Source organism: Phaenicophaeus curvirostris, chromosome Z (assembly GCF_032191515.1).
Source record: "Phaenicophaeus curvirostris isolate KB17595 chromosome Z, BPBGC_Pcur_1.0, whole genome shotgun sequence".
Classification (NCBI taxonomy): Eukaryota; Metazoa; Chordata; class Aves; order Cuculiformes; family Cuculidae; genus Phaenicophaeus; species Phaenicophaeus curvirostris.
Genome location: NC_091431.1, coordinates 56,215,506 through 56,241,449, shown reverse-complemented (window position 1 = coordinate 56,241,449; position 25,944 = coordinate 56,215,506). Strand labels below are relative to the sequence as shown.

The following is a 25,944-nucleotide window of genomic DNA, read 5'->3' as shown; positions in this document are numbered from 1 at the left end:
CTTAATATATGTAGTAATTAAAGAATACTTAAAACCTTTACTGGAAATGTTGAGGGTATTTTTTCTGGTCTTTTATGTGATTTTAGTGGAATTGCAGATCTGAAATGGGTTCTTTAAACTTGAAGCAATCTACTAACAGAAATTAGTTTGGTTGCTGTGGGTTTATTTCATCTGGTAATTAAACATCACCAGAATTCCAAAATTATTAAGCATCTTTGGTACCTCTTAAGGCCCAATATCTTAAGTCTATCTTGGAAAAAGAAATAATGAACCTGTAAATTCTATGAACATCCTTCCTTCAAAGAAATGGTCAAGTATTTGTTTTCCTACCAAGAAGGATGAGGGAAGATAGATGTCATGAATGAAAACAGATTGAACTAATTAGAAGGCAGCCTGGCCCATGCAGCCAAGTTGGAGTAAGTCCAGGAGGAAATAGTGTAAATGTAAGAATAAAAGTAAAACTGACCTACCAGATACAGAGGAGGACAGCTTGGGAGTATTTGTGTTAGTCTCATATGGAGCACACAGAATGAAGAGAACAAAATCAAGGGATAGTGTTGCTAATTATGCTGTTGTATGAACCTCATCCAGCATGGGTTGCCTTGTAGTAGTGAGGAAGGTACCTGGTGGTTCAAGTGGAACTGGATTCCTTAGCAGTCTTCATGTTACTGTGTCTCTTAGCAGCTAAAAATAATTCTACGTGTTAGTTAACTCAAATTACTGTATAGAGTGTGCATGTATACACATACATGTTATATCGTCTTTAATAATACACATACTACATAGAGAGTCTCTTATGAAAGAACACCCCTCCTCACTGAACTGTATCCATGATACTGTGTTGAGTTCTCCCTGCCCTCCCCAACTCCCCCAATGTACAAGCATGATACCAACATACTGGAGTAAGTTCAGCAGAGGGTCACCAAGACCCTTACACAGTGAAGAGAGACTGAGGGACCTGTGCTTGCTTAAGCCTGAAGGAGCGGAGGTTTCAGAAAAACCTCAGAGCAGCCTTTCTGTACCTAGAAAAAGGTATAAGGCTTGATATAAGGAAGAACTTTTCATCATAACAACAGTAAAGCAGTAAAATGAGTTGTTTTGTGAGCTTGTGCAATCTTATTTTTGGAGGTTTTCGGTATCCAACTGAATACAGCTCTAAGCAACCTGGTCTGATCTTATAGCTGAGGGCTGGGTTAGATGACCTTCCAAGGACCCCTCTCATCTGAAGTATTCTATGACCCTACAATTAATCACAAAAGAGAACTGCTTAATTCATCAATCTGCAATCATGATTTACTGCAAAATAGTTGCTGCAGTGGTATTTAAATTTTTATGGTACTTAGAATTTTGTAATAAATTTCTGTAAAACTGCAAGTGCAATTATGCTCTAGTATCTTTGTTTTACTTCACTATTTTTTCTTTTCTGGTGTAGTTCTGTGGGCTGAGGATGGAAGTATTTAATTTTTTATTCATTTATTTATTTACATGTTCTCAGGTAACATCAAGATTCCAGCAGTACCCTTGTCTTGTATATAGCAATGCTATATAGAGGGTATTCCTTGCGCTACATTATAGGTATTTCAGCAGGTAAGCCCCTTGCTCGCTTATGTGCAGTATGCATGTAAAGGGGCTCTGATATGGTATTTTTCTGCAGTAGAGTTCTGCTGTTTTCCTGGCTCAGAAATGTATTCTGCACAGGCCTCATCCATATATAAGTGGCAAGTATTCCAAATATGTAGTGAAACTGATGTTTCTAATTTACTATCAGCAGAAACATGCTGTAGGCTACAGTAAATCTCATTTCTTGAGTGATGCTTTTCAAACAGCTCACGTATTCTCAGTGACCTCCACTCTGTTTGGCTAACATCATCTCTTGAGGCTGAAAAATCAACTGCAAAATGGATTTGAATTCTTAAATAACTGTCCATGTGGTTCTGGCCCCTGCTTATAGAATCATAGAATCACAGAATTCACAGAAGGGAAAAGACCCGTAAGATCATCACCCTGCAAACCTAACACTGCCGAATCCACTACTAAACTACGTCCCTAAGCACCACATCTAAACATCTTTTAAACACCCCAGGGATGGTGACTCCACCAGTTCCCTGGGCAGGCTGGTCCAATATTTAAGAACTCTTTTAGTGAAGAAATATTTCATAATATCCAATTTAAACCTTCATTGACACAACTAGAGGCCATTTCCTCTTGACCTGTCAAATGTTAGTTGGGAGAAGAGACCAACACTTTCCTTACTTAAAGTCTTGTTTCAGGTAATTGTAAAGGTGATAAGATCTCCCCTCAGCCTCCTATTCTCCAGACTAAATAACCCCAATTCCCTCAGCTGCTCCTTATAAGACTTGTACTCCAGAACCTTCACCAGCTCCATTGCCCTTCTTTGGATATGTTCCAGCCCCTCCATGTCTTTCTTGTAGATAGGGGCCCAAAACTGAACACAGGATTCAGAGTGGGGCCCCGGCAGTGCTGAATACAGGGACACAATCGCTTTCCTATTCTTGCTGGCCACACCATTTCTGATGCAAGCCAGAATGCTCTTTGCCTCCTTGGCCACCTGTGCACACCGCTAGCTCATGTTCAGCTGGCTGTCTACCGACATCTCCAGGTCAGTAGATCTTTGGGCACCTTCTGTCCCTCAGCTTATCCTTCTTTGCTTGGTTAGATTTTCATTTTCTATTTTTTTTCCAGAGGTGCCCGTAAAGTTGTGCCTTTCCCACATGATTATTTTGTAGAAGTGTTCATGCCTGAAGACACAAAGCTAGTAGAGCAGGCAGTGGCATGTTTCATATATGATTATGCTTTCTTCTTACATATTCATACGATACTGCATTGTTTTCATAGCAATGACATTTCTTTCCCATGAAGAAAGAGTTTAAGGACAATTGTGGAAGAGGCAGTAAAGGGAGAGCAGAAGCAATTGCATTCCATTTGGGTTCAATGTAATTTGTTTGTGAATAACTATTTTCACTATTGTTCCAAATCTGCTCCTCAATAATTAACAACTGAGAAAAGTCCTAATCTTTCAATTATTATGTGGATATATTACAGAGTTGAGTACTATGTCTGCATGTGCAGATGGGTATCTCCACTGTGAACTGTTACACTTTAGTTTCAATGGAAGAACACAGAATGACTCTACTGGAATATAAATGCCTGTGACAATGATCTTATAAAAAGCAGTTGCCTGTTCTAGCAGAAAGGAAGGTTAAACTAATTATTCATATCATGTGAGTGGCTGAGATGAGTGGGAAAAGATAAATCCCAAAACTTCTTCTGATACCTGAGAAAGAAGGTCTCAGAGGTCAATTGGCATTTTTGTTAGACTTAGTTTGCAAACCTATAAAACTGACAAGACCTGGGATTTGAATTTCCTAACACTGGGCAGGAGTATACCGCAACACTTCTCATCCTCATGACTTTTCTTGATGAGAACTTTCTTCTTGCCACTCTCCCTTGCGACTTGACAGAAAATCTGTATTCTGTGAAGGGTGTGGAGGAAAGGAGTTAGTTTTGCTTCAATTTGGCATATTTAAGATTATTCTGAAGGTGCTGTATGCCTAATCCTATAACCCTGGTCCATCTATTTCTGCAGGCTTGAAGAGTCTTCCTAGAAATCCATGTATATGAAAAACATTGCAATATCTTATAAGAAGCAAATGAAAGTTGTACAGAGGAAGAAACTATATATAAGATACATCAACCTAGCTGTGCTATGTTTACAAACACAGACAAGTAATAGGAAAAGACCTTGAAATGGTTAGGGTCTCCAGAAAAAGAAAGAAGTGAGCTCTCAACTTGAATGGCATAGGTAGGTGTTCTTTTTAGATACTGGCAGTTTCAGCAGACATGATCAATCCGTCTTCGGGAAATGTTGGTTATTTGGTTTGAATATGAACTTTTTTACTAAAAGGGAAATAAATCTCTTGAGTAAATGTTAGGAGAATACACAGATAAGAAATAAAATACTCCGTGTGAGTGGTGAAAACCTTCATACTAAGAATACAGAAAAGGAGAGTCATGAACAAAACCAAGAAACAAGCTAATGTTAGGTGCTTTGTTTAGCTCAGAAACATTTACTCATTTTATGGGTTTGAAATGCAATTATTTCCTATAAAAAGTTTGAAAGAAAAAATATATGCTAAATAAAATAGGCTTCTATGTTTGCTTTTAATAAGGTTCTCTTTCCACAATATGGAAAAATACGTATTTGTTCTGGACCAGAAAGAAAGCTGTCAATCAAATAACTCATAATAATTGTCTTAGGATGGATTTTATATTTGAGGAAAAACAAAATCTATCAAGTAACCTGATTTATTTTAGCCTATTTACTGGGCTCTACAAAGTAATAAATTCTAGACCTCTTAAGCTCAGGCTAACATCAAATGACAATACTTGGTGTGTTAATGAAGTAACTATCCACCATAGGTCAGGAACAAATAGAAATCTACACTAAATAAAATAATGTAAATCTAAAAGTCTGCCTTCTGCATAAGTTGCTTTGGATGAACATGCTAGTCAATCTGTGCTAGAAATTTCTGGGAACTGCAGTTTTGAACTTTGTACTTTTGAGAATTTGGAAAATATTGCTTTGTGATATTACAGTCTTGGAAGCTTTGAAGAAAGAACATTAAATAAGACAGATTAGATCATGGAGACTGTGTTGACAGAATCGACCAAATTTGAGTCTCTGTATTTAGAAAGACCTGTTGAATGACAGAAAAATATACTGCCGGTTAAACCATTCAAGTAACAGACCCATATTTATCCTAAGAAAGGCTCATGGATGAAGTTGGGTACAACTGTGATTAATATGAAAAAAGAATACTTTGCTCTATCTTTTATGTTCAGAGTCCATTTTTTTTTGTCTCCCTCTAGTAAAACTAGAAATCAACATTACTCATGGAACTGTTTTGGGTTTTACTTAATAACTACATGTTCAAGTTCCTAGTCTTTGAACTTAATTCTATTGTTTACTCTTCTAAAATAACACCATTTAAGATAGTGAATTACACTGAAAAGGAAGCTGCAGGTACTGTGTAGATCACTCAATTTTCAACAAGAGAGGCATGTTCTGTGACTGTCCCTCTGTTTGAAAAATGCTGTTCTTCCAGCATGGTATTTAATTTTTCTGCCCAGTAATTCAAAGCTAATTCTTCACTGGGGCTGGAAGGGATTATTTAGCAGCTAATGGCCTTGAGAGCCTGTATGTCCTGACCTCAAAGTAGCAGAAAGTCACAGATCTGCCACTGTGATGCACATCAGATCTCTGTGCAAGCCTGTCCCAGTAAAAGTAGCCATGTTTCATATAACTGTGGCTGTGTTTTGCATGTAGAAATAATGTGTGCGTGCACATGTCTGTACTGTCAATAAATCTCTCCATTTTATTTTTTGTTTCTTGTTACATAAAGTGCTGTAAAAATATTTTCTGAATAGTGTTTTTCTTTAAGTGAAAGCATAATTTTTGGCCGAGATTTAGCACCAGAAATGCTTGGATTATTGCTCTCTCTGATCACTATTGATACAAATCAAATAGGTATTTTATGAGTTATTCCTATTTCTCTAATTTGCAGTGAGCTTCAGCTCTGAAGTTAAATAAACTGTGACTTTCAATGCTTGCCCGGAATTCACAGCTCAAATGACCAGTTAAAGTTCCAGGCCTGGTAGTTCAGGTCTTAGTGAACAGTTAAAATCTTATTCTATTTTAAAGCTTTTTTTATGCTAAGTCAGTATCACTGTCAAAAATTCAAGCTCTAATCTGCTTTTTTCCTGGTTAAATTAGGATTTCTGCTTTTATTTAAAAATGTAAATAGCCATGGTACATGTCAGATGTGGGGAAAATGTTCCCAATTTCATATAATGATTATGAAAGAAGTCTGTCCAGGGCTCACTGGCTGTCCTCCAGCATACAGCTGCAGGCATATGGGGTTTACCGCACAGAGTTTTATCTTTACTCTGTTTGTTGTTTGCATTCATATGAATTTATTACATAGGAGTTTTTTAATGTTTCTTTATAACACAGATATACAGTCTTTGCAATTTAGGGGTTTTATGCTGTCCTTTTCCTAGTCATTAAGACACATATCCATAAAGTGATTTAGAAGTGCCAATACCTTTTCTAGAGTCCTGGTTCTCTGAGTAGAAATTATTTACCTAGATTAGACAACTGCTTTTCCTAGTCAGTACAGGTAGCGTAAAATGTAGGACCAGAAAAGCTAGATGATGCCTGTTGTGAAGGGCTGATATTTGTAATACAGCAGTAGGAAACACAGGGAATAATATATCTGAAATTTTGTAATCTTGAATTAGTTACGTTCATGATACCAGGATTCACAGCATGAAACCATATGCTGGATTTAAGTGGCTTCTATGTTCTTTCTCTGTATGTTGAGTAACCAGTTTGTTCTTTATCTGTTGGAGGTGGTGGTCGATAAAAAATTTAGACAGGATGGGAGGATTCAGTGTTCATTCGTGCCAGGAGTTGAAGCCACTGTTATCTTCATGGAGAAAGTCCAGCCTGCAGGCTTGGAGATAAGTTTTATCCTTCCATGTCTCTCTCTCTGTCTGCCTCACCAAAGGAGCAATGTGAATTCCCGCAACTCAGGCAGAAAAGATGTGCATTGTATTCTTGGTACCTGAATTCTTCATCAGAAGCAAATAATTCACTATTAGGACTGTAGCCTTGTAGTATGGAAAGACTGTAGTCAGTCTTTCTGCTTTAAACACTTTATTCCAAGGCCAAAGTTTGTCTCCTTGATCCTTGGCCACCTTAAGCTTCCAGAGGGTAGACTTTGGACTGTTCAGAAGGTTGGTTGATAAAGTCCCATGGGAGACAGTCCTTAAGGGCAAGGGAGCCCACGAGGGCTGGGTACTCTTCAAGAAGGAAATCCTGGCAGCTCAGAAGCAAGATGTCACCATGTGCTGGAAAATGAGCCATCAGGGAAAAAAAAAACAGCTTGGTTGAGCAGGGAGATCTGAGTGAACATCAAAAAGAAGAGGAATGTGTATAAACTTTGGAAGAAGGGACAGGAGTCTTGGGTGGACCACAGGGAGGAAGTGAGATCATGTAGAGTCAAAATCAGGTGGGCTAAAACCCAATTAGAGCTCAGACTGGCCAATTTGGTGAAAGATAATAAAAAAATCTTTCTATAAATACATCAATAGTAAAAGGAGGACCAAGGAGAATATCCAGTCATTATTGGATGCAAAGGGACCAACTGTGACAAAGGAGGAGGACAAGGCTGAGGTACTTAACAACTTCTTTGCCTCAGTCTTTAATAGTAAGGAAAGTTGTTCCCTGTGTGTAGATCCCCAGGACGTAGAGGAGGAAAACGAAGCTCCTATGACCCAAGAGGAGGTGGTTAGAGTCTTCCTTGGCCAATTAGACACTCACAAGTTTATGGGGCTGGATGGGATCAACCCGAGAGTATTGAGGTTGCTGGCAGAGGTTCTTGCGAAACGCCTTTCCATCATCTTCCAGTAGTCCTGGTTGACTGGGGAAGCTCCACTTGACTGGAGGCTGGCTGATGTTATTCTTACTTACAAGAAGGGTTGGAGGGAGGATCCAGGAAACTACAGGTCTGTCAGTCTGACCTCTGTGCCAAGGAAAGTCATGGAACAGGAGATCTTGAGTGCTGTCGTAAAGGATATGCAAGAGAACTGGATGATCAGGCCCATTCAATACGGGTTCATGAAATGGGAAACTAATCTGATCACCTTCTATGACAAAATGACCCACCTGCTGGACAAGGGAAAGGCTGTGGATGTATCTTCTTGGACTTTAGTAAAGCCTTTGACACAGTTTCTCACAGCATTTTGCTTAGGAAACTGGCTGCCACTGGCCTGGACAGGCACACACTCTCCTGGCTGGAAAACTGGTTGGCTGGCTGGGCCCAGAGAGTGGTGGGAAATAGAGTTAATTCCAGGCCAGTCACAAGTTGTGTACCCCTGGGGCTCAGTGCTGGCTCCAGTCCTGTTCAACATCTTTATCAATGACCTGGATGAAGGCATTGAGTGCACCGTTAGTAAGTTTTCAGATGACACTAAGCTGTGTGGAAGTGTCGATCTGCCGGAGATAAGGGAGGCTCTGCAAAGGGATCTGAACAGGCTGGACCGCTGGGCTGAGACCAATGGCATGAGGTTTAACAAGGCCAAATGCCGGGTCCTGCACTTGGGGCACAACAACCCTGTGCAGTGCTACAGACTAGGAGAAGTCTGTCCAGAAAGCTGCCTGGAGGAAAAGGACCTGGGGGTGTTGGTTGACAGCGACTGAACATGAGCCAGCAGTGTGCCCAGGTGGCCAAGAAGGCCAATGGCATCTTGGCTTGTATCAGAAACGGTGTGGCCAGCAGGTCCAGGGAGGTTATTTTCCCTCTGTACTCAGCACTGGTGATACCACACCTCAAATCCTGTGTTCAGTTCTGGGCCCCTCACCACAAGAAGGATGTTGAGGCTCTGGAGTGAGTCCAGAGAAAAGCAATGAAGCTGGTGAGGGGGCTGGAGAACAACTCTTACGAGGAGCAGCTGGGGGAGCTGGAGTTGTTTAGCCTGGAGAAGAGGAGGCTGAGGGGTGACCTTATTACTCTCTTCAACTACCTGAAAGGAGGTTGTAGTGAGGAGGGTGCTGGCCTCTTCTCCCAAGTGACAGGGGACAGGATAAGGGGGAATGTCCTCAAGCTACACCAACGGAGGTTCCAACTAGATATCCGAAAGAAATTTTTCACAGAAAGGGTCATCGGGCATTTGAACAGTCTGCCCAGGGAAGTGGTTGAGTCGCCATCTCTGGAGGTATTTAAAAGATGAGTAGACGAGGTGCTCAGGGACATGGTTTAGTGATTGATAGGAATGGTTGTACTCAATGATCCAAGAGGTCTTTTCCAACCTGGTGATTCTACGATTCTGTGATCAAAGTTCCTGTCAGGATCAGAGGGAATCTAATCTCAGTAGAACAGTTCCCCACCCTAACTTTCTTCTGATATCCATGGTTTGCACTTGATGAAAGGTTGGTTTTGGTATTCACTGAATGTTTGAATGAATCCTGCAGTCTAGGATAATAATTATTGATGCTGATTTGATAAAAGTAAATAACTTCTTACTGGTCTTTTCTGTCATTTTTCTAATTACCAAATGATTGTAAGATTCGAAATTTTGTATAAAAGAGATGATTCTAACCCAACCATCATAATCCATTTTAGAATATAATAGTAAATTTAGGGTTTATTTTAACTTTAACTTATCTGACTAATTCTACTGGCAGAGAACTCTCTGTATGTTTAAGAATGTGTGTAAGTTCTTTGCTGGATGCAGTGTTTGAGGCCACAAAGACCTGGAACAACTCAAGAGATACTTGGCAATTCCTAGGTTTTAAAGGAGAAGTCACAGTCATGTATGTGTGTGATCCTTCTACAAAAACTGGGTAATAGCAAATACTGTAAGTATTAACACGCAAATTACCACAAGTGTCACAAAAAATGCACTTGAATATCCAAATAGATCTTAGCTATAACCCCAGCTCAGATGATACCATAACCTGCCTCTAACCCAGGAGGAATCAGGTAGCAACCTGGTATGCCACCTGGACACTCACACATCTATCGGTCCAGATGGGATCCACCTGAGAGTACTGAGAGAGCTACCAGAGGAGCTTGCCAAGCCACTCTCCATCATTTATCAGCAATCCTGGTTAGCAGGGGAAATCCCATAAAACTGGAGGCTTGTTAGTGTCATTCCCTTCTACAATAACGGTTGGAAGGAGGATCCAGGAAACTATATGCCTGTCTGCCTGACCTTGGTACAAGCAAAGGTTATGGAGCATTTCATCTGGAATGCACTCACCAGACATGTGCATGTCAACCAGATCAGGCCCAGCCAGCATGAGTTCATGAAAGACAGGTGCTGCTTGACTGACTTATTCTCCTTCTATGGCCAGGTGACCCACCCAGAGGATGAGGTAAAGGCTGTGAATATTATCTACCTGGATTTCAGTATAGACTTTGATACTGTCTCCCACAGCATTCTCCTAGTGAAGCTAGCAGCTCATGGCTTAGACAGGTTACTCTTCAATGGGTAAAAAACTGTCTGAATGGCTGAGAGAGTTGTGGTGAATGGAGCTAAATCCAGCAGGCAACTGGTCACAAGAAGTGTTGCCCAGGGCTCAGTTTTAGGGCCAGTTTTTATCAATGTTATGGATAAGGGGATTGAGTGCTTCCTCCATAAGTCTGCAGATGACACCAACGTGGGTGATAGTGTCAATCAGCTCAACAGTAGGAAGACTCTACAGAAGGATGTGGACAGGCTGGTTTGATGGGCCAAGAGCAACTGAGTTTTGACAAGGCCAAGTGCTGGGTCCTGCACTTGGGCCACAGTGACACCTTACAATGCTACAGGCTCAGGGATGAATGATTAGGAAGTTGCCTGGTGGAAAAGGACCTGGGGGTGTTGGTCAACAGCTGGTGGAATGAAAGCCTGTAGTTTTCCCAGGTGACCAAGAAAGTGAACAGCATCCTGGCTTCTGTCAGTAATGGTGTGGCCAGCAGGACCAGGGAAGTGGTTGTGCCCCTGTACTCAACACTAGTGGGGCCCCACCTTGAATACTGTGTTCAGTTTTGGGCCCGTCAATACAAGAAGTTGAGGTGCTGGAGCGTGGGCAGAAAAGGGCAACAGAGCAGTTGAAGGGTCTAGAGCACAAGTCTTGTGAGAGAACAGGGGCTGTTTAGTCTGGAGAAGAGGAGGTTGAAGGGAGACATTATTGGTCTCTAGAGCTCATTGAGAGGAGGTGGATGTTGATCTCTGCTTCCAAGTGACAAGTGATAGGATGATAGGAAATGTCTACAAGTTGCGCCAGGGGAGATGTAGATTGGATATCAGGAAAAAAAATATTACTCAAAGTGTGATGAGGCATTCAACCGGCCTGTCCAATGAATTGCCTGAATCACCTCTCCTGGAGGTATTTAAAAAACAAGTAGACATGGCACCTTGGGGCATGGCTCAGTAGGTGTGATGGTGTTGGGCTGGCAGTTGGACTCAATGACCTTGAGTTGGGTCTTCTTCAACCTTAATAATTCTATGATTCTATGATCTTCTTCAAATAAGGCCTTTTCTTCTATATTCAACTACACATTGACTGTGTAGTTCAAATGACCTTAGTTACGTAATTTATAGATTGCCTTCTGAAAGCTTTCAGCAGGGGTTGAAAACAGCATGCAATTCACAATTAGATTCATTTCAGAGCACTACTTCATGTTGCCCATGATACATGCTTTTGCATAGAAAACATCTGAATCACAGTTATGTTATCGCTCTTTATTTGTAGCAGTGCCCATACTGCTCTTCCCATTTTCCAGACACTTTCCCAACTCTTGCTGTAAGTAGTTCCGTGTAATACTGAGCAGAAGCGTAACAGAGCAGTTTGTAGCAATTGATTACGGGAGATCAGTGGCTCACTATAAGCAGTGTATCAGAAGAGTATAGCAGAGGACTTAAGTGGGTTAGGTCTAAAGGTCTTGTGTCTGAGCTAAGGGAGCTACCCCATGCACAGTGGAAGCAGACGCAGGAGAGAGAATCAGATGAAAATACAGTAGTGTGGATGAATGAATGGATGAACTGCCAGACCTGGTAGGCTTAGGCTGATCGCACTCTGGTGTTGTGTAGTCCACAGCTTTTCTTCCTTAGTGCAGTGGCATGTGGTGTGCAAACAGACCTGCAGTATCCAACTGCCAAATGCTGCATTTTCATATGTGAGTGGTGGCTGCCAGCTTGGACAATAGACACTGAGAATGAACAGAGGAACTTCCTCCAGAGTTGAAAGCCTGTGGTGCTGCAGTGGAACTGAGCAGGGAAGCCTCAGCAGCAAGAGGTGTTAACGGATTCCTCTTCTGCAGACAGAACTACATTTCACAATGCAATACATCCTTATTACTGTGGTTGGCAATTATCTTCTGAAGGTAAAGCCTTTCATGCTGAGCTTTTTAGTTTTCAGCAGCTTGAGTAAAAGATGCTGTTGATTTTCATCTAAACACATGGCTGTGACTCCCCCTAAAAATATGCAGCCGTCCTGATCCCTGTCTCTGATTAAGAAAAAGCAAATTCATGTGATAGTTTTTTCATAAAAAAAGTCATCATGATTAATTCTTGAAAGTTCTTTGAAAATCATTACTTGTCTTACATGAAATAAGTTTTGGGTTAGGTTATTGGTTGCAATAACATAATATGCATTTTTATATGCTAAATAACAGAGGAATGGTTGGACTCAATGATCTGGTGGGTCTCTTCCAACCTGGTTATTCTGTGATTCTATGATTCCTAATGACATAGATCTAATTTATAAGGTTATTCTGTTTGGTAGTCACATAAAAATGCAGAGGAACACAAGATACCTATTAGAAAAATTTATCTGTATTTACAGAACTACTTTTATCTGTATCTTTCTTAAAATTCAGTCCTTAGTTTTATGTCAGTTAATTTTAATTAGTGCTATCAAATTTTGTCATATAATCCAATTAAACACCCATTACACATTACATGTTAATGTAAGTTAATATACTTACATATTAATGTAAGTAACACAATAGTGGGAGACATCTTTTTTCTGCGGTCAATCATTGTGTTACATAGTTAAAAGACGCCATGGATTTAATATTGTCTGCTGCTACACATGGACAATTTGCTCAAGCTATTTTGTGTTTCAAATGCTATACATAGGAAGTATTCAGCTTACTTGTTTCATGGTACTATAGAGATAAATAAATAGGTTATTAGTGCAAAAAGGAATTTTAAGAGTCAGAGAGAAGACGGAGAAGGCAATGCATCATGTTTAAACTGCAAAGTATGACTGTTGTACTGAATACTAAGAAAGAAAAAAGTACGGCCTGCAGAGATTTTTCTTGTTTTAGTCTTCTTCTGTTATACTATTTACTAAATTAAAAAAAAAAAAGAAAAAAACCCAAAACCAATCAATCCCCCAACAATTTTGAACTTCCTGAGTTTTTTCCTGAGTCACCATCATGGAATATGAATAATCTTACATCATCCGTCATTTGTCACTGGTGCCTCACAACCCACACATTTGCCCATGCTTCATGCCACCCCTCAGTCAGTTCAAACTTCACTAGCCCTAATCATACTACATGATACATGATTTGTTTGGACCTCACAGGTTGAAAGTATACCAGCTTGCTTAGACATTATATTTGTCCCTTATCACCTTTTTTGGTAAGATTGAGCCTAAATTGTCCTATATAAAAAATAACCATTTTTCTGCTAAACATTATTGGCATGAATAACAGATTATTTTCAGCAGTCTTTCCAAAGACTTGTAAACTTACAGAATGTTTTGAAAAAATAGTGAGACTGACTTTCCAGTTTTTCTATTTTAGATAAGCATATGGTAAGTTGAATAAATGATTCAAAAGCAGAAAATCACTTTTGTGGTTAGTAATTTTGTTCCAAGTTCAGTTACATTTTACTGTGAGATTAAGATCATGCTTAAGTATATGAAAAGACTAAATATAGTGTTTTGTATTTAGGATTTTGCTTAAATTAGTGATTTAAAAGTATTAACTAGTTGTTGACTGAATCTATTTCCTTATATTACATTATCAAGCACATGTAATATTTTATTATGAAGTGTCCATGCTGGAACCACTTGAACTTTTGCTATATAGTATCTGATGATGAGTCAACAGTTTGCGTAGTTTTTCCGTAAATACTTGAGTTGGTTTTGCTCCTGATGTATCTGCTTTAGGAAAGGGCTAACACTGAAACAGCCTCTTTAGAAAAGAAGAAAAAAAAAAAAGTAAAACTGTCTAATTTTTCTTCAGGAAGTACTTGGAAGTTAATGTAGTATAGATAAAACATAGAAATGCATAAATGCAACACTGCATTATGTAGGAAGGCATATGTTCTGGTCAAACCAATGTCAGTGGGAGTAAATTACTGAAAATTTTCATTCATTCATTTATGTACTTAAATCTTCACTTTGGTTTGCCTCATTCTGAATTTCAATGAACTGTTTGTGCTTCTTTAATTATTTGCTGTAACTAAGGACAAAATTGAGCCTTCTTCCCTTTAGACTTCAAATCCTGTTAATCATTGCTATTTCGTCAGGGTCAGTTACTTCCTCAGCCTTCTGAATACCTAATGCTGTCCTACCGAGCTATCCTTATTCACAGTTTTGAGGACTGAGTACCTGAAGGACTCAATAACTCCTGCATAGGCAGAAATTTGATTTTCATAATTTTGGAGGACACGTAACTTCTCCATCATGCAGTAACTTTGATGGTACTCAGCATCAAAGAAAATGTAGTACAAAACAGACAGATTGTGGTACACCCATCTTAGCCAAAATTGTGTGCCATACAGATCACATTTTCATCATGCTGAAGATTAAAATGGAAAAAAAGTGAGAAAAATTATATGTTCCCCACAATCATCTCTTGCCTCTGCCCATCAGTAAAGGTGAATCTGAAACCCAAAGCACATTTCAGTGTTTCTAAAGCTGAATGTAATTTCCAGGTTTAAGTAGTGAGTTCTGTCATCTGAAATAGCTGTTTGTGATGGCAGATGTTTGGAGAGAGTTATTTCCTTCCTTCCCCGCCTCTTTAACTTCAGATTTAGCAAAATCAAGTTATGTTTGAGCTATCTGCTGTGGGATGAAACACAAATGCCTGGGATCCTGCAGGGAGCTGACTGATAAACAGTACTAGTAAATTTTCCTCCTTTTTCTTACTTTAAAGCAGTGGTCTTTGAGCATGCTTAAATGTGAAGTGACCAGAATTCAGATTATTTGCACCCCATGTCCCAAGTATATTGAAAGGTATATTAGAAAAAAAACTGTTTTCTGGTGGCACTTCTCACTTTGATCTTTCTTTATTCAGGTTCTCCTTTTCAACTGTCAGCCTGTCTTGTCAGTCATAGTAGCATTTTGTCAGCTGATGGATGATAATTCAGTAATGTCTGCACAATGAGAGAACATGTCCCATAATTTAATCAAATCAGGGTAGAAATAATCTTCATGTTTTTTTATCGAGACTCAAAGAACACAGGGTTGGGTGTTTAATAATGTAATTTCCAGTTAATATGCTGGTCAATGTTGTATTTAGTGAGAAGATTACTGGGGTTTCTATTCAGGCTGCAGCAGCCAAAGACAGATATTGCATGAGGAAAAATTCACATCCACCCATGAAGATGTCTTTTGCAGTGAAAAAGGCTGGGAGTAGCACTGTTGAGGAACCTGAATTATGTTATTTTCTTTGGTAAATAATATATGACTCTGAAATAATTACAGTGTCTTAGTATACTTGCATTTCTGAATCATACTTCTGAGTTTAATGCTTTCATAAGGTAACTCTCTTTTTTTCATAATTAATGAAACGTAAATGTATATGAGAACAATTATAAATAGGTATATATTATTCTCATACTTTGATGAGGTCACTCAGAATTCGGGGACTGTAGGCACAGATTTGCAATGTTTAAATATTGCTTTCTTCATCTGTGTCATAAAGATGTAATTCTTAGGGAGGTTTACAAACATTCTTCATAACACAATAGGATATATACATTCTATTTGCATTATGTAACTGATCATATTGTATACAAATACATATTTATAAATTTTTAGCTCTACATGGAAGCATTTAAAGGGTGAGTGGATGAGGTGCTGAGGGACATGGTTTAGTATTTGATAGGAATGGTTGGACTCGATGATCCAATGGGTCTTTTCGAACCTGTTGATTCTATGATTCTATATAATTAATGAACCCTACTACTGCTATAAAACTGCTATTATGTAACAGTTAGAAGACTGAGGAAGAATGGGATGTAGCTGTGTAGAATGTGGTGGCTTCCAGGAAGCTGTGTCTTAATTTTACTGAATTTTTGAAGTAGGGAAGAAATAGCACAGTCTATAAATTAAAGCAGAGCTATTGTCATCAAACATCTGCTGCTCTGTAGTCAGTGCTGCACTGCAGGCAGAAAAGCCCTTTGAAAGTTATTTACACTTAATTTGGGTTTAAACTGTTCTTTGACTGTGTATAAGCCTAATGTATGGTTTTATAGTAGCTAGTGCTTTAATGTAGCTCTGATTATAGTTATACTTTCTACGGATTTCACAGCTGATCATTTTTCTGCTTCCATTAGACTGTAATTTCCTATTCCTTTATGATGCATTAATATAGAACAGCTCTGCTACTGGAAAAATACCTGTACTTTGAAAATCACAGCTGAAGAATAACACTATTTATAATAGATCATATGTGATTTAAATCCTACCTTTAAAAATTATTTCTAACAGCATGCTTTATTTCATTGAAATATTTGCATTCAAAACATTTCAAATAACCTTTGGCAATCATTTTAATTACTAAAATAAACCAAGAAATTTTAATATTATATTTATACTGTATTTAGTATTTATGGATAAACACGTTAATTTTTAAGGATGTGAAGGTACTTGAACGTGTCCAGAGGAGGGCAACAAAGCTGGTGGAAGGGCTTGTGAGAAATAGCTGCAGATTCGTGTAGTTTGAAGAGAAGGAGGCTGAGGGATAACCTCATTGCTCTCAACAGCTTCCTGAGGAGGGCAAGTGGAGAGGAGGAGGCTGGTGTCATCTTTGTGCCACCCAGTCACAAGACATGTGGGAATGGTTCAAAGCTGTGCCAGAGGAGGTTTAAACTGGGCACTAAGAAGCATTTATTCACTGAGAAGCTGGTCAAACCCTGGAACAGGCTTCCTAGAGAGGTGGTCTATGCTCCAAGGCTTTCAGCGTTTAAATGGCCTATGGACCATGCTGCCTGGAACTGGCTTTTGCTCAGTCCTGAAGTGGTCAGTTAGTTGGAATGCGCGATCTTTGTAGATCTCTTCCAACTGAAATATTTTATACTATCTCATTGTATTCTGCTCTACTCTGCTCTGTTCTACTCTAATAAGCCTGGCAATTATGCTTTCTGGTGAGACTGTTTTCTCAAAAGTTTGAGTTTAAAATGAAGAAGAAGTAATTAGAATTGCTGAATATGATTATATATATGCTAAACACATAGCACTCGACCAGTCTTAGCTAAAAAAGAAGAGAGATCAGGGCCCAACTTAAACAGCAATTTAGCTGAAATCTAATTTAATCATGCTACTTTATGCCAGAACTCTCCAAGAGGAGAATGCAAGCGTAAGAGCACTGTACTTGAAATAATGTGAGATTTATAGATTAATCACACCTGACGTATTTAACTTCTTTTTACAACTCTGTCTTTAATAATTTACTATGTCAGTGGCTGAGACATTTTCAGGGTAAATAAATATTTCCTTGTCAGAATAATCTGTGCTCTACTAAATTAAATTTCTCTCATCAAATACCAGGGCATCAGAGATGTGTTCTAATCCTTTGACATACAGCCATAGTGCAGAAGTGGTTACTGACAAGCCAGAGAATACAGAGGCCTTTAGTTTAAATAATATATTTTCCAGGCAAAACCCCACTCCAAATCACATACTAGATTATACTGTTGTTTCTATTTTGCATTTTTAACCTTTCTTTCTTTCTTTCTTTGGAGCAGAGATTCTAGCAGTTCTTATGCATCTAAGAATTACACCTTGTTTTTGATAAGACTTCTTTTCTGTGATTTCAGTACAATTTAAAGATCCTCCAAATTAATAGACAAATGATAGCTAAGTGCAGATAATTCTAGCAGTGTATTAATGACAAAAGTATCTTTTTAGCCATAGGGGATGCGTCCTCTTATTTTTTCCACAAAGAAACCAAAATAATTAAAAGCCAGAAAAATAGATTTTTCTGGGTCTTGTAAGAATTGTTAGTTTCAGGCCAGCTTTGAACAAATTAAGGAAGTCATTCAAAGCCTAAATGTTTTGGAGCCAGATTCTTGGTCTTTCACAAATCACCTTTGTGTCACAAGCCATCTGGATGTAGTGGTGGACTCCCATACTGGAAAAAAACCTTCCAGTACTTGATGATTGACCAAATCATCCTGTGCCATCTATCATTTCTCCAGCTTTCCCTTTAACACAGAAACATCTTGAACAGGTTCATCTTAATGTGTTGAAGGTGACAAAAGAACTGACATGGAACACAGTGTTCTTTAACGATTCTGGCCAACTAGCCACACTGTATAATACCCATTATTCCAAACTTACTTTACTGATCACAACAATCAAACCCAAGAAAAAGAAAACCTAAAATGATGGGGAATTTAAAGATGTCACCCGCAGTCACATGTTAAGGGATTGTTTAGTAAATGACAGAGGGCAAAGGAGTTAAAAGTGGAAGAAAGAAGAGTTAGGTGGAGACTGTCCTGCAAACACAACTTTCAATAATTCTGTGTCAGGGGAAGGAACAGCTCCCTGAAAGGTATGAAGGGACTGTGTTGCTAGTGGAGAAAAGATGGTGGCATTCTGTGCCTTTGATACTGGTGGAGTTCCTCAGAAAGCACCCGGTGTTTCTTCAGCTAAGCCTTAGAATCTTAAAATACCTGCTTAAGCTATGATATATAAAGAAGTCCCAGAATTTCTTTAGGTATCTTTGATGTCTGCCCCAGAAGACAGTATCTCTCACAGTCAGAGAAAGAGGACACAACAGTTACCTACAGATCACTGCACAAGGAATCTTCCACACAGCTCTGAAACTGGGAATATGCTGCCAGGGCAGGAGGAAACTTTTAGCACAGACCACACTGTAGTTCAGTACTTTTATTCTGGAGGTTTTGTAAAGCTGTAAGCTGTGCCTTTTACTAGTCTTCATGGAAGTTCTGAATGGAATTGAACTTCAGTCACGGCTGAACTCTTCCAGAAATATTGCATTTGTAGTTCCTTGCTTAAAACAGGTAAAATGTGGCTTTTTCTGTCACAGATTGTCTCTTTCCTTTTTTTATAGATAAGGAAGATTTAACACATTTTTATGTTAAAAGTATAAGTTGATGGTAATTTTAATGAGTCTTTAAGCCCGTTTTGTAAACTCAATATTCTGCACAGAAATACATTATTTTTTACTCCTGGAAAGGTTTGGAAGTTTATTAACTATTCATTCATTTTTCTCTTAGAGTTGGAGAGTTACAAAACTGTGCTTCTAAAAATGGCTCAGAACAAAAATGTGCTAAGCTTGGTGTTGCCATGAGGAAAGAATTATATTCATAGGTGTCAATAGCTAAGAGGTGGCTAATCAGTGGACAAACGTTTGCATAACATTGCAACATGATGACACTATTATGCAGATTTGTTCAGTGCAATGAGCCATGAACATAGAGATATTATCAAAATGGCTTGTCAGACTGTTCTTAATCCATGGATCCCACCTCGTTCTGAGTAATAAGGGCAAGTTAGTTAAATATGAGTAATGAATATTAATAGAGAACGCTGTCTTCAAAATGCAGAATAGGGTAGACTGAGAGGGAAGAAAGAAAGCTGAATGCTTATTATTCTTATTTTATGAATAACAAGTTCTAGAGAGAAGTATTTAATCCAAAAGATTTATATGTCTATAATCAAAATAGAGAAATGGGAAGAGGTACGTGCTCTGGCACTCCAGTATATATCAGCGTTGTTCTTTGTATATGTGATAATACTCAGCTTGACTCTGAACTTCTATTATACCTCAGTGTTTTTTCCTATCTCTGCTAAATGAAAGGCAAATGCCTTTAAAAAATGGTTGATGACCAAAGATGTAAAAACTTTAGTACAGCTGTAAAAAAAGCTTACCTAAACAGACCAAAACAAAGAAACACACCACAACATCCCATTTCCCTAAAAAAAACCCCAACCAGCAAAGAAAAAAACCCCACACTAGTCATAGGGCAAGAACACATCTATTTCAGGCTACACAGTGCTTTGTGGATAGAAGAGGCAGTTCAAAGCAGTGGCAAATTGTAAATACCATTAACAGTCACCAAGCCAAATACTACAAGGACTGTTTAGTGCCTGCTTGGTCTATGGACAAAACAGGTCTGCTTCATTTTTTTCCCAATAGGCATAAGTCTTACAGCATTAGGTTTGACTCTCTTGCAACCTGTTCTTTTCCCACTGTACGTATGACAACCACTGTTTGTTTAGTGTCTAAATTACCAAGTGCACTCCTGGAGCTTAAGGAGACTTTTTGTCTGAAGAGTGAGCGTATTTGAGTGTCAGGTTTCTAAGGTTACAATTCCTTGTAATGTTATTATAAATCTAACATTTTTTTTATATCCCTTTCACTCAAAAGCGGGTTGTTTGGATCCTGTCACGCTTTGCCAGAATTCAGTGCCAGATGTCAGCATTCCACTATTATATTGGTTTTACTAAAAGTTTTATTCTTACTACAGTAATTGCAGGCCATATTAAATGGTTTTTGTTTTTTCACTATGCACTGGGACACATTTTTGATTTCTGACTACAAGGATTAAAAAAAAAAATAGTTGCTGTTCTTGTACAATCACGGGACTCTGGGAGCAGGAGCTTAGAAAACAAACTATGACAAGACTCAGAATATCAGGTTTTTCTGCATTTCAGGACAGAAATGCAAAGTGACAGATCGTTCAAATGTGCTAGAAAATAAGTTTGAGGATTTACTTCTGCTAAGCTAAGGTGACTAGGTGTACTTTGCAGGCTGAACAGTTACTATTTTCAAGATTACTCTCAGAACCTTGGTTTCTCTGTTTTGTGTTTTGAGACTTTCCAGCCCTATAAACTGTTAACTTCCTGTATTCCACACAAATGTAAGCATCTCCTTGATGTCTGGGATAGGAAGCCTCACTGACATGGATTTATTGCTAGGGCTGTTCACTCTTATCTGCAGACAGGCTTCAGTGGAAATGACCTGCAGCAAAACAAGATTTGCTTCAGTAGCAGTGGGCCCCGGCTTGAAATACCATCATATTTCCAACTATACATGTCTCTGACTGACAAATAAGCAGATAGACACTGACAAAACTTGTTTGAAAATCTTATCTCTTTTGTACAGATAGGCTGTGTGCTTGCTATAGGCCATATTTTTCTTCTGTCCCTCCCTGCTCTTCTCTCTAATATCACATCAAATAAGTGAAACCACCAAAACATGTGGGAGTAAACCTGATTCCATAAAAGAAATATGAAGAAATTATTTTAATAATGACAGATGTTTCTTCTGCTAGGAAATTATTTTACTGAACCTTTCAAGGATACATTCACGTTACTGACAAACTATGACCTACTGGGAAAGAACTGACCTGCAGATACGAGAATATGCACAGACTTAGGGCAAGAGTCTTAACAGCTTAATATTCCGTAATACCACCAGAAAATTTGGGAGCAGTTCTGTTATTGCAGCTGTCCAACCTACAGACCACAGTTGGTATAGGCTTGGCCAGCTCGGAGCATAAGCTGGAAAAGTTAAGGTCTGCCTGGCCTTTTCCACAAAGACATAGCCTACCCTCCTGTGGCACCTGTTGGACTCTTAACTTCTACATTAGCGTTCCATCTTGGATCACTGAAAATACATCAAAACAGCAGCAGCTGCAATCCAGAATGAACATTGTCCATAGGTTTACCAAAGACCCTGTTTGGTGTCAGTAACTGACTTGGTTGTATTTCTTATTCTATAAGTGGTTTCTGATTCTGGAAGTGGTTTCTGATGTATGTAGAATCTTCATTTGTCAATCTATTAAAGGGGATTGATACAGGTGTAAAGAAGGAGGCTACCTAATATATTTTTACTCTGTTCACAAGGCAATACTACTAGCCCAGGAACCATTTCAGAAAACACACCAAATAAAGCAATATTTATCACTGGCTTATCACTGTTTATCACTAATCTTTCTCTTAGGAAGGCAAATTAAATAAAATTGTCTGTGTTATAAACTATTTCTTATCCAATCAAAAAATCTAAAATAATGACATTTAGAACTTTGAAATCTGAATAATGAAATAATGAACTTTCCTAGAATTGCATATACACAGATGATCTGTTAGAGAGTTACAGGACTGAACTAAAATGTTATGTATGTCTCATCTACAGCTTTTAATGTTTATGGCTTAAAACTATTGAACAGGTATGCAGGAACAGCAAATAGCTATGTATGTCCTGTATTTTAGTTATTGCTATTGTCTCACAATCTTAGTACAGACAGGGGTAGTTATGCTAGACATTGCATATAAATGTAGTAACAGGTAGTCCCTGCCCTCCGTATTTTTAATGGAAATAAGTAAAGCAAGCAGCAGGAGAAAGGGAAACTTTCATTTCCTGCTTTAAAGGCAATTGAATGAGCTACAGAGAATGAGGGACTGCTAACAAGGTTATTTTTTTGTTAGGTATCATCTTTATTTTAAAAGAACTGCCCTTCAGCTTTTACTTTGTTAGCACAGATCTGTGTTGGTTCTAAAGTTGATATGTGCCCTGATGGCTTAAAATTGAAAGAGCAGAACAATTAGACTTTGACTTTTTTGTCAGGAAGCATTTTATCCAGGACATAAGATTTTACCTGTCTTCTCTGTCAAGTGAGGAAAGTAAAAGGCATAAGAAGGAGATTCTTTTACACAACTCTCAGGTTGTTAAATGACTTGAATCAGTGAATGACTCAGGGTATTTGACAAAGGGCCATGCCTTTCTGCATCTCTCCACTTTCACTTCATGACAGAATGGATGTGTCCCTCCTATTATGATCCAATGCAGAATTCTGCTTTTTCCTGTTATTCTGAGTTCTGATTAGTTTTATGAGTAGGATTGCAGAGTTGTACAATAACTTTTGTCACAGTTTTCTTTCTATTAAAAACAAATTGTTAATCTTTTTGGAACAAATACAAATTTTATTTGTTATTGTTTCAGGACACAGCAGGTCAGGAGAGATACAGAACAATTACCACGGCTTACTATCGGGGTGCAATGGGCTTCATTTTAATGTATGACATCACAAATGAAGAATCTTTCAATGCTGTGCAGGACTGGTATGTAAAAGTTGGGATTCATATTAAATAGTACAAAGAATATTTGTTATCACTAACCTCCTGTGACAGTATAATTTATTTTTGAAAACGTATTTCCAAGTATGAGCTCAAGTATTACTTCACCCAAATATATAGTGGGGTTTGGGTCCTGGGTTTTGGGTTTTTTTGTGGAAAGACAATGAAAACTTTAAAATGCGTTGTGTATAATTCAGTTGTAGCCACTGTGTTTTCTGTGATTTCAGTTAATCTGTTATTTATATCACAAATACAGAAACATGCTAGTGTGGAGAGTAACTGCTAAGATACCAGAAAGTGGTTCCCTGTTTAATAGAAGCATAAGGTTTGGGTTGGAAGGGTTCTTAAAAATCATTCGGTTCCAACCTCCCTGCCATGGGCAGAGACACCTTCCACTGGATTTGGTTGCTCAAAGCCTCACTCAACCTGGCCTTGAAAACCTCCAGGGGTGGAGCATACACAACTTCTCTGGTCACCCATTGTCAGTGCCTTACCACCTTCACAGTAGAGAAAATTCTTCCTAATGTCTAATCTTAATCTCCCCTCTTTCATCTTAAAGCCATTACCCCTCATTCTATCACTGCACTCCTTGATAAAGACCCCCTCCTTATCTTTCCTGTAGACCCCCTTTAAGTACTGGAATGCTGCCATAAGGTCTCCCCAGAGCCTTTTTCACAGAAAAAATGGGATATCACGTGTGGAGGTTGTTTTTTAATTTAATTTTTTATCATGTTGTTTTTAATTGTAGCTTGTTATGCATTCTGCTGCCAGTCTTTTGTGCCTCCAGTGTAAAAATGATGAGCAAACTTGATCAGAACAGCAGAACCTAAAATGTCTGGTACTAACATTACCTTGCAGTTCATGAATGTCCAGATGTCTCCATAATGGTGTGTCATTTTAATCAGACATGGGTCAGTCAGGATCCAAACAATCTAAGGCTTTTTTAAGTAAAGCCGACCCAAAAGGAAATCTAGAATTAATTTCAATGATCTTTTCCTTTGTGAATTATTTTTATATCTGAAAGACTTCTAGCAGTTCTCTGAGTGATATGAATAGTATTTGTCATGAGTGCTCCATGTGCTCTCTTGTGAGCTGTTCCCATGGGAGAATTGTACATGAGAGAGGATTTTGTTCAGAGTGTGTGTGATCTGTTCAGGAAGTTTCTTTGGCTTTTTTTTTGATTTGTTTTAAGATAGGCATTACTATTTACTTTTTTATTTCATTTTACTATTTAATTTTTTTTTATTTTACTATTTACTTTTTTTTTTAATTTTACTATTTACTTTTTTCAAGGTAGGCAAGGTCAGAAGCATGTTTCACAATTAAAGTGTGATCTGTGATGCCTTTCTAACAGGAATTGTTGCCTATCCTTAGAGTTCTCAAGTAAAAGCTTTCAATCTTTCAAATTCTTGTGGAATAAAGCATCACTGAATCCGTGGAGCACCTTCCCTCTCTATACCTGGAGATTTTCCTGTTCTGTGTGTGTTAAGCCTGGTCTTTCACCACTCTGAAAATAAGAACTGAGAACCCTAGCTTGATTCTGCTCTACAGTAAATGCAATCTTGGGTTGCCCAACATTTTCTGTCTAAGCACTAGGCATCCAGAGAAAAGGGTCAACTCCAGTATGTGACACCTTCTCCTCTTGATCAGTTATTTGTATGACTCTCCACCAAATTGCTCTTATGAGCATGTCTTCTCATTTACTAGAGGATCAGTGAGCTTACGTGACAAGTATATACTAGATAACTAGCTTTTGGACAACTGAATTTATTTGAGAGGAATCTCTGCATGATACTCAAAGGGGAAGATATCTTTACTCACTGTGACTTGTTATGCCAAAGGAATGTTCTTCCCATTTTTTACAAGCTGGAGGCATCATGCTGAGTGCTTGCTGTTACACATTTGTAAGTACTTTTCTGTTCTACAGTATGAAACAGAATCTCCTAACAGGAGGTAGCTGAAAGTGTTGTGCATAGATTCTGCTGCTGAAGTTTAGCTAAAACATGGAATCAAGTATGCCCAGCCTCCCAGCTGAACCTGCAGTTGTGACTGCCACACAGCATCCTGGGCCTGTCAGATGAAGCACTTTCTTGCTTTGCCTCTGCTGATACCATTGAAACCCTGGGTTAAGTGGGTGATAATGCCTGTCTAGGACCAACTGTAATCTGCAAATCTCGTTGTCCCATCTCTGAGCAAACCAGATGGCATACCATGTATTATCTAGTTTCCTCTAATACAAAGGTTCTTTACAGCAAGTGTAAATAGAGTACTTATTAATTTTCCCACCTGTTTGTTTTCCAGCCTCCTATCTCCAGTATGGCTAGCAATCTTTGTCTCTTGGTGGAAAGTAACTAAGCCTCACACTAATTAAAAAAAAAAAGAAAACACTGTAAAATTATACAAGAAAATATTTTAAAACTATTATAAAGGTTAAAAAAATAGGTTTGTGAAATAAGATTTTTCCATCATTTTTATCCGAAAGCTATAATAAGAGTTGGCAGCTACTATGGAAATTTGGTGGATAAGAATGATCGTGTGATTATGTCCTGAGAACTACTGAGCAGTCATCTGCGTGGTGACAGTAGTGACAGAGAGGCAGAGTGCCTCACTTGTCAGGATGAGACATAGATTTGCTTGTTATTTTTCTTTTCAATTTCAGGAGCTTAATTGCTGCCCTGGTGTTCTTCCCCTGCTTTATTTCTCCCATCTCATAGCTGATAATTGATTTTATTAGTCCATGATCCAATTTTGATAGTAATTACAAAACTGCAGCTTGCTTCCATATGTGAGAGAAGTCAAGGAAAATTCACATTTACCAGTGCTGCAGGAAAGCAAGCAAGGCTATCTGCATGCATCTGTGCATTTGTGAAAGATATGGGGGAAAAAGGAGTGGCAGCTTTTAAGCCTCTCAGGGGCTTAAAATGCTTTTCTCTGTGAACATGTGCCTCTGAAGGCACTAGCGCCCTTTCAAGTATGTACACAATGGGCCAAATCTAAGTTCAAATCACATCAGCTTCAGGGAT

At 38.6% G+C, this 25,944-nt stretch overlaps 1 protein-coding gene across 1 annotated transcript in view; it reads left to right on the top strand.

Moving 5' to 3' along the window:
• The window catches only part of RAB3C (RAB3C, member RAS oncogene family), a 120,358-nt gene that overhangs the window by 26,921 nt on the left and 67,493 nt on the right, over positions 1-25,944 (top strand). The window contains exon 3 of the mRNA XM_069879796.1: positions 22,788-22,906. Within this exon, the coding sequence (XP_069735897.1) occupies positions 22,788-22,906 (119 nt within the window). The remainder of the gene's footprint in view (positions 1-22,787; positions 22,907-25,944) is intronic.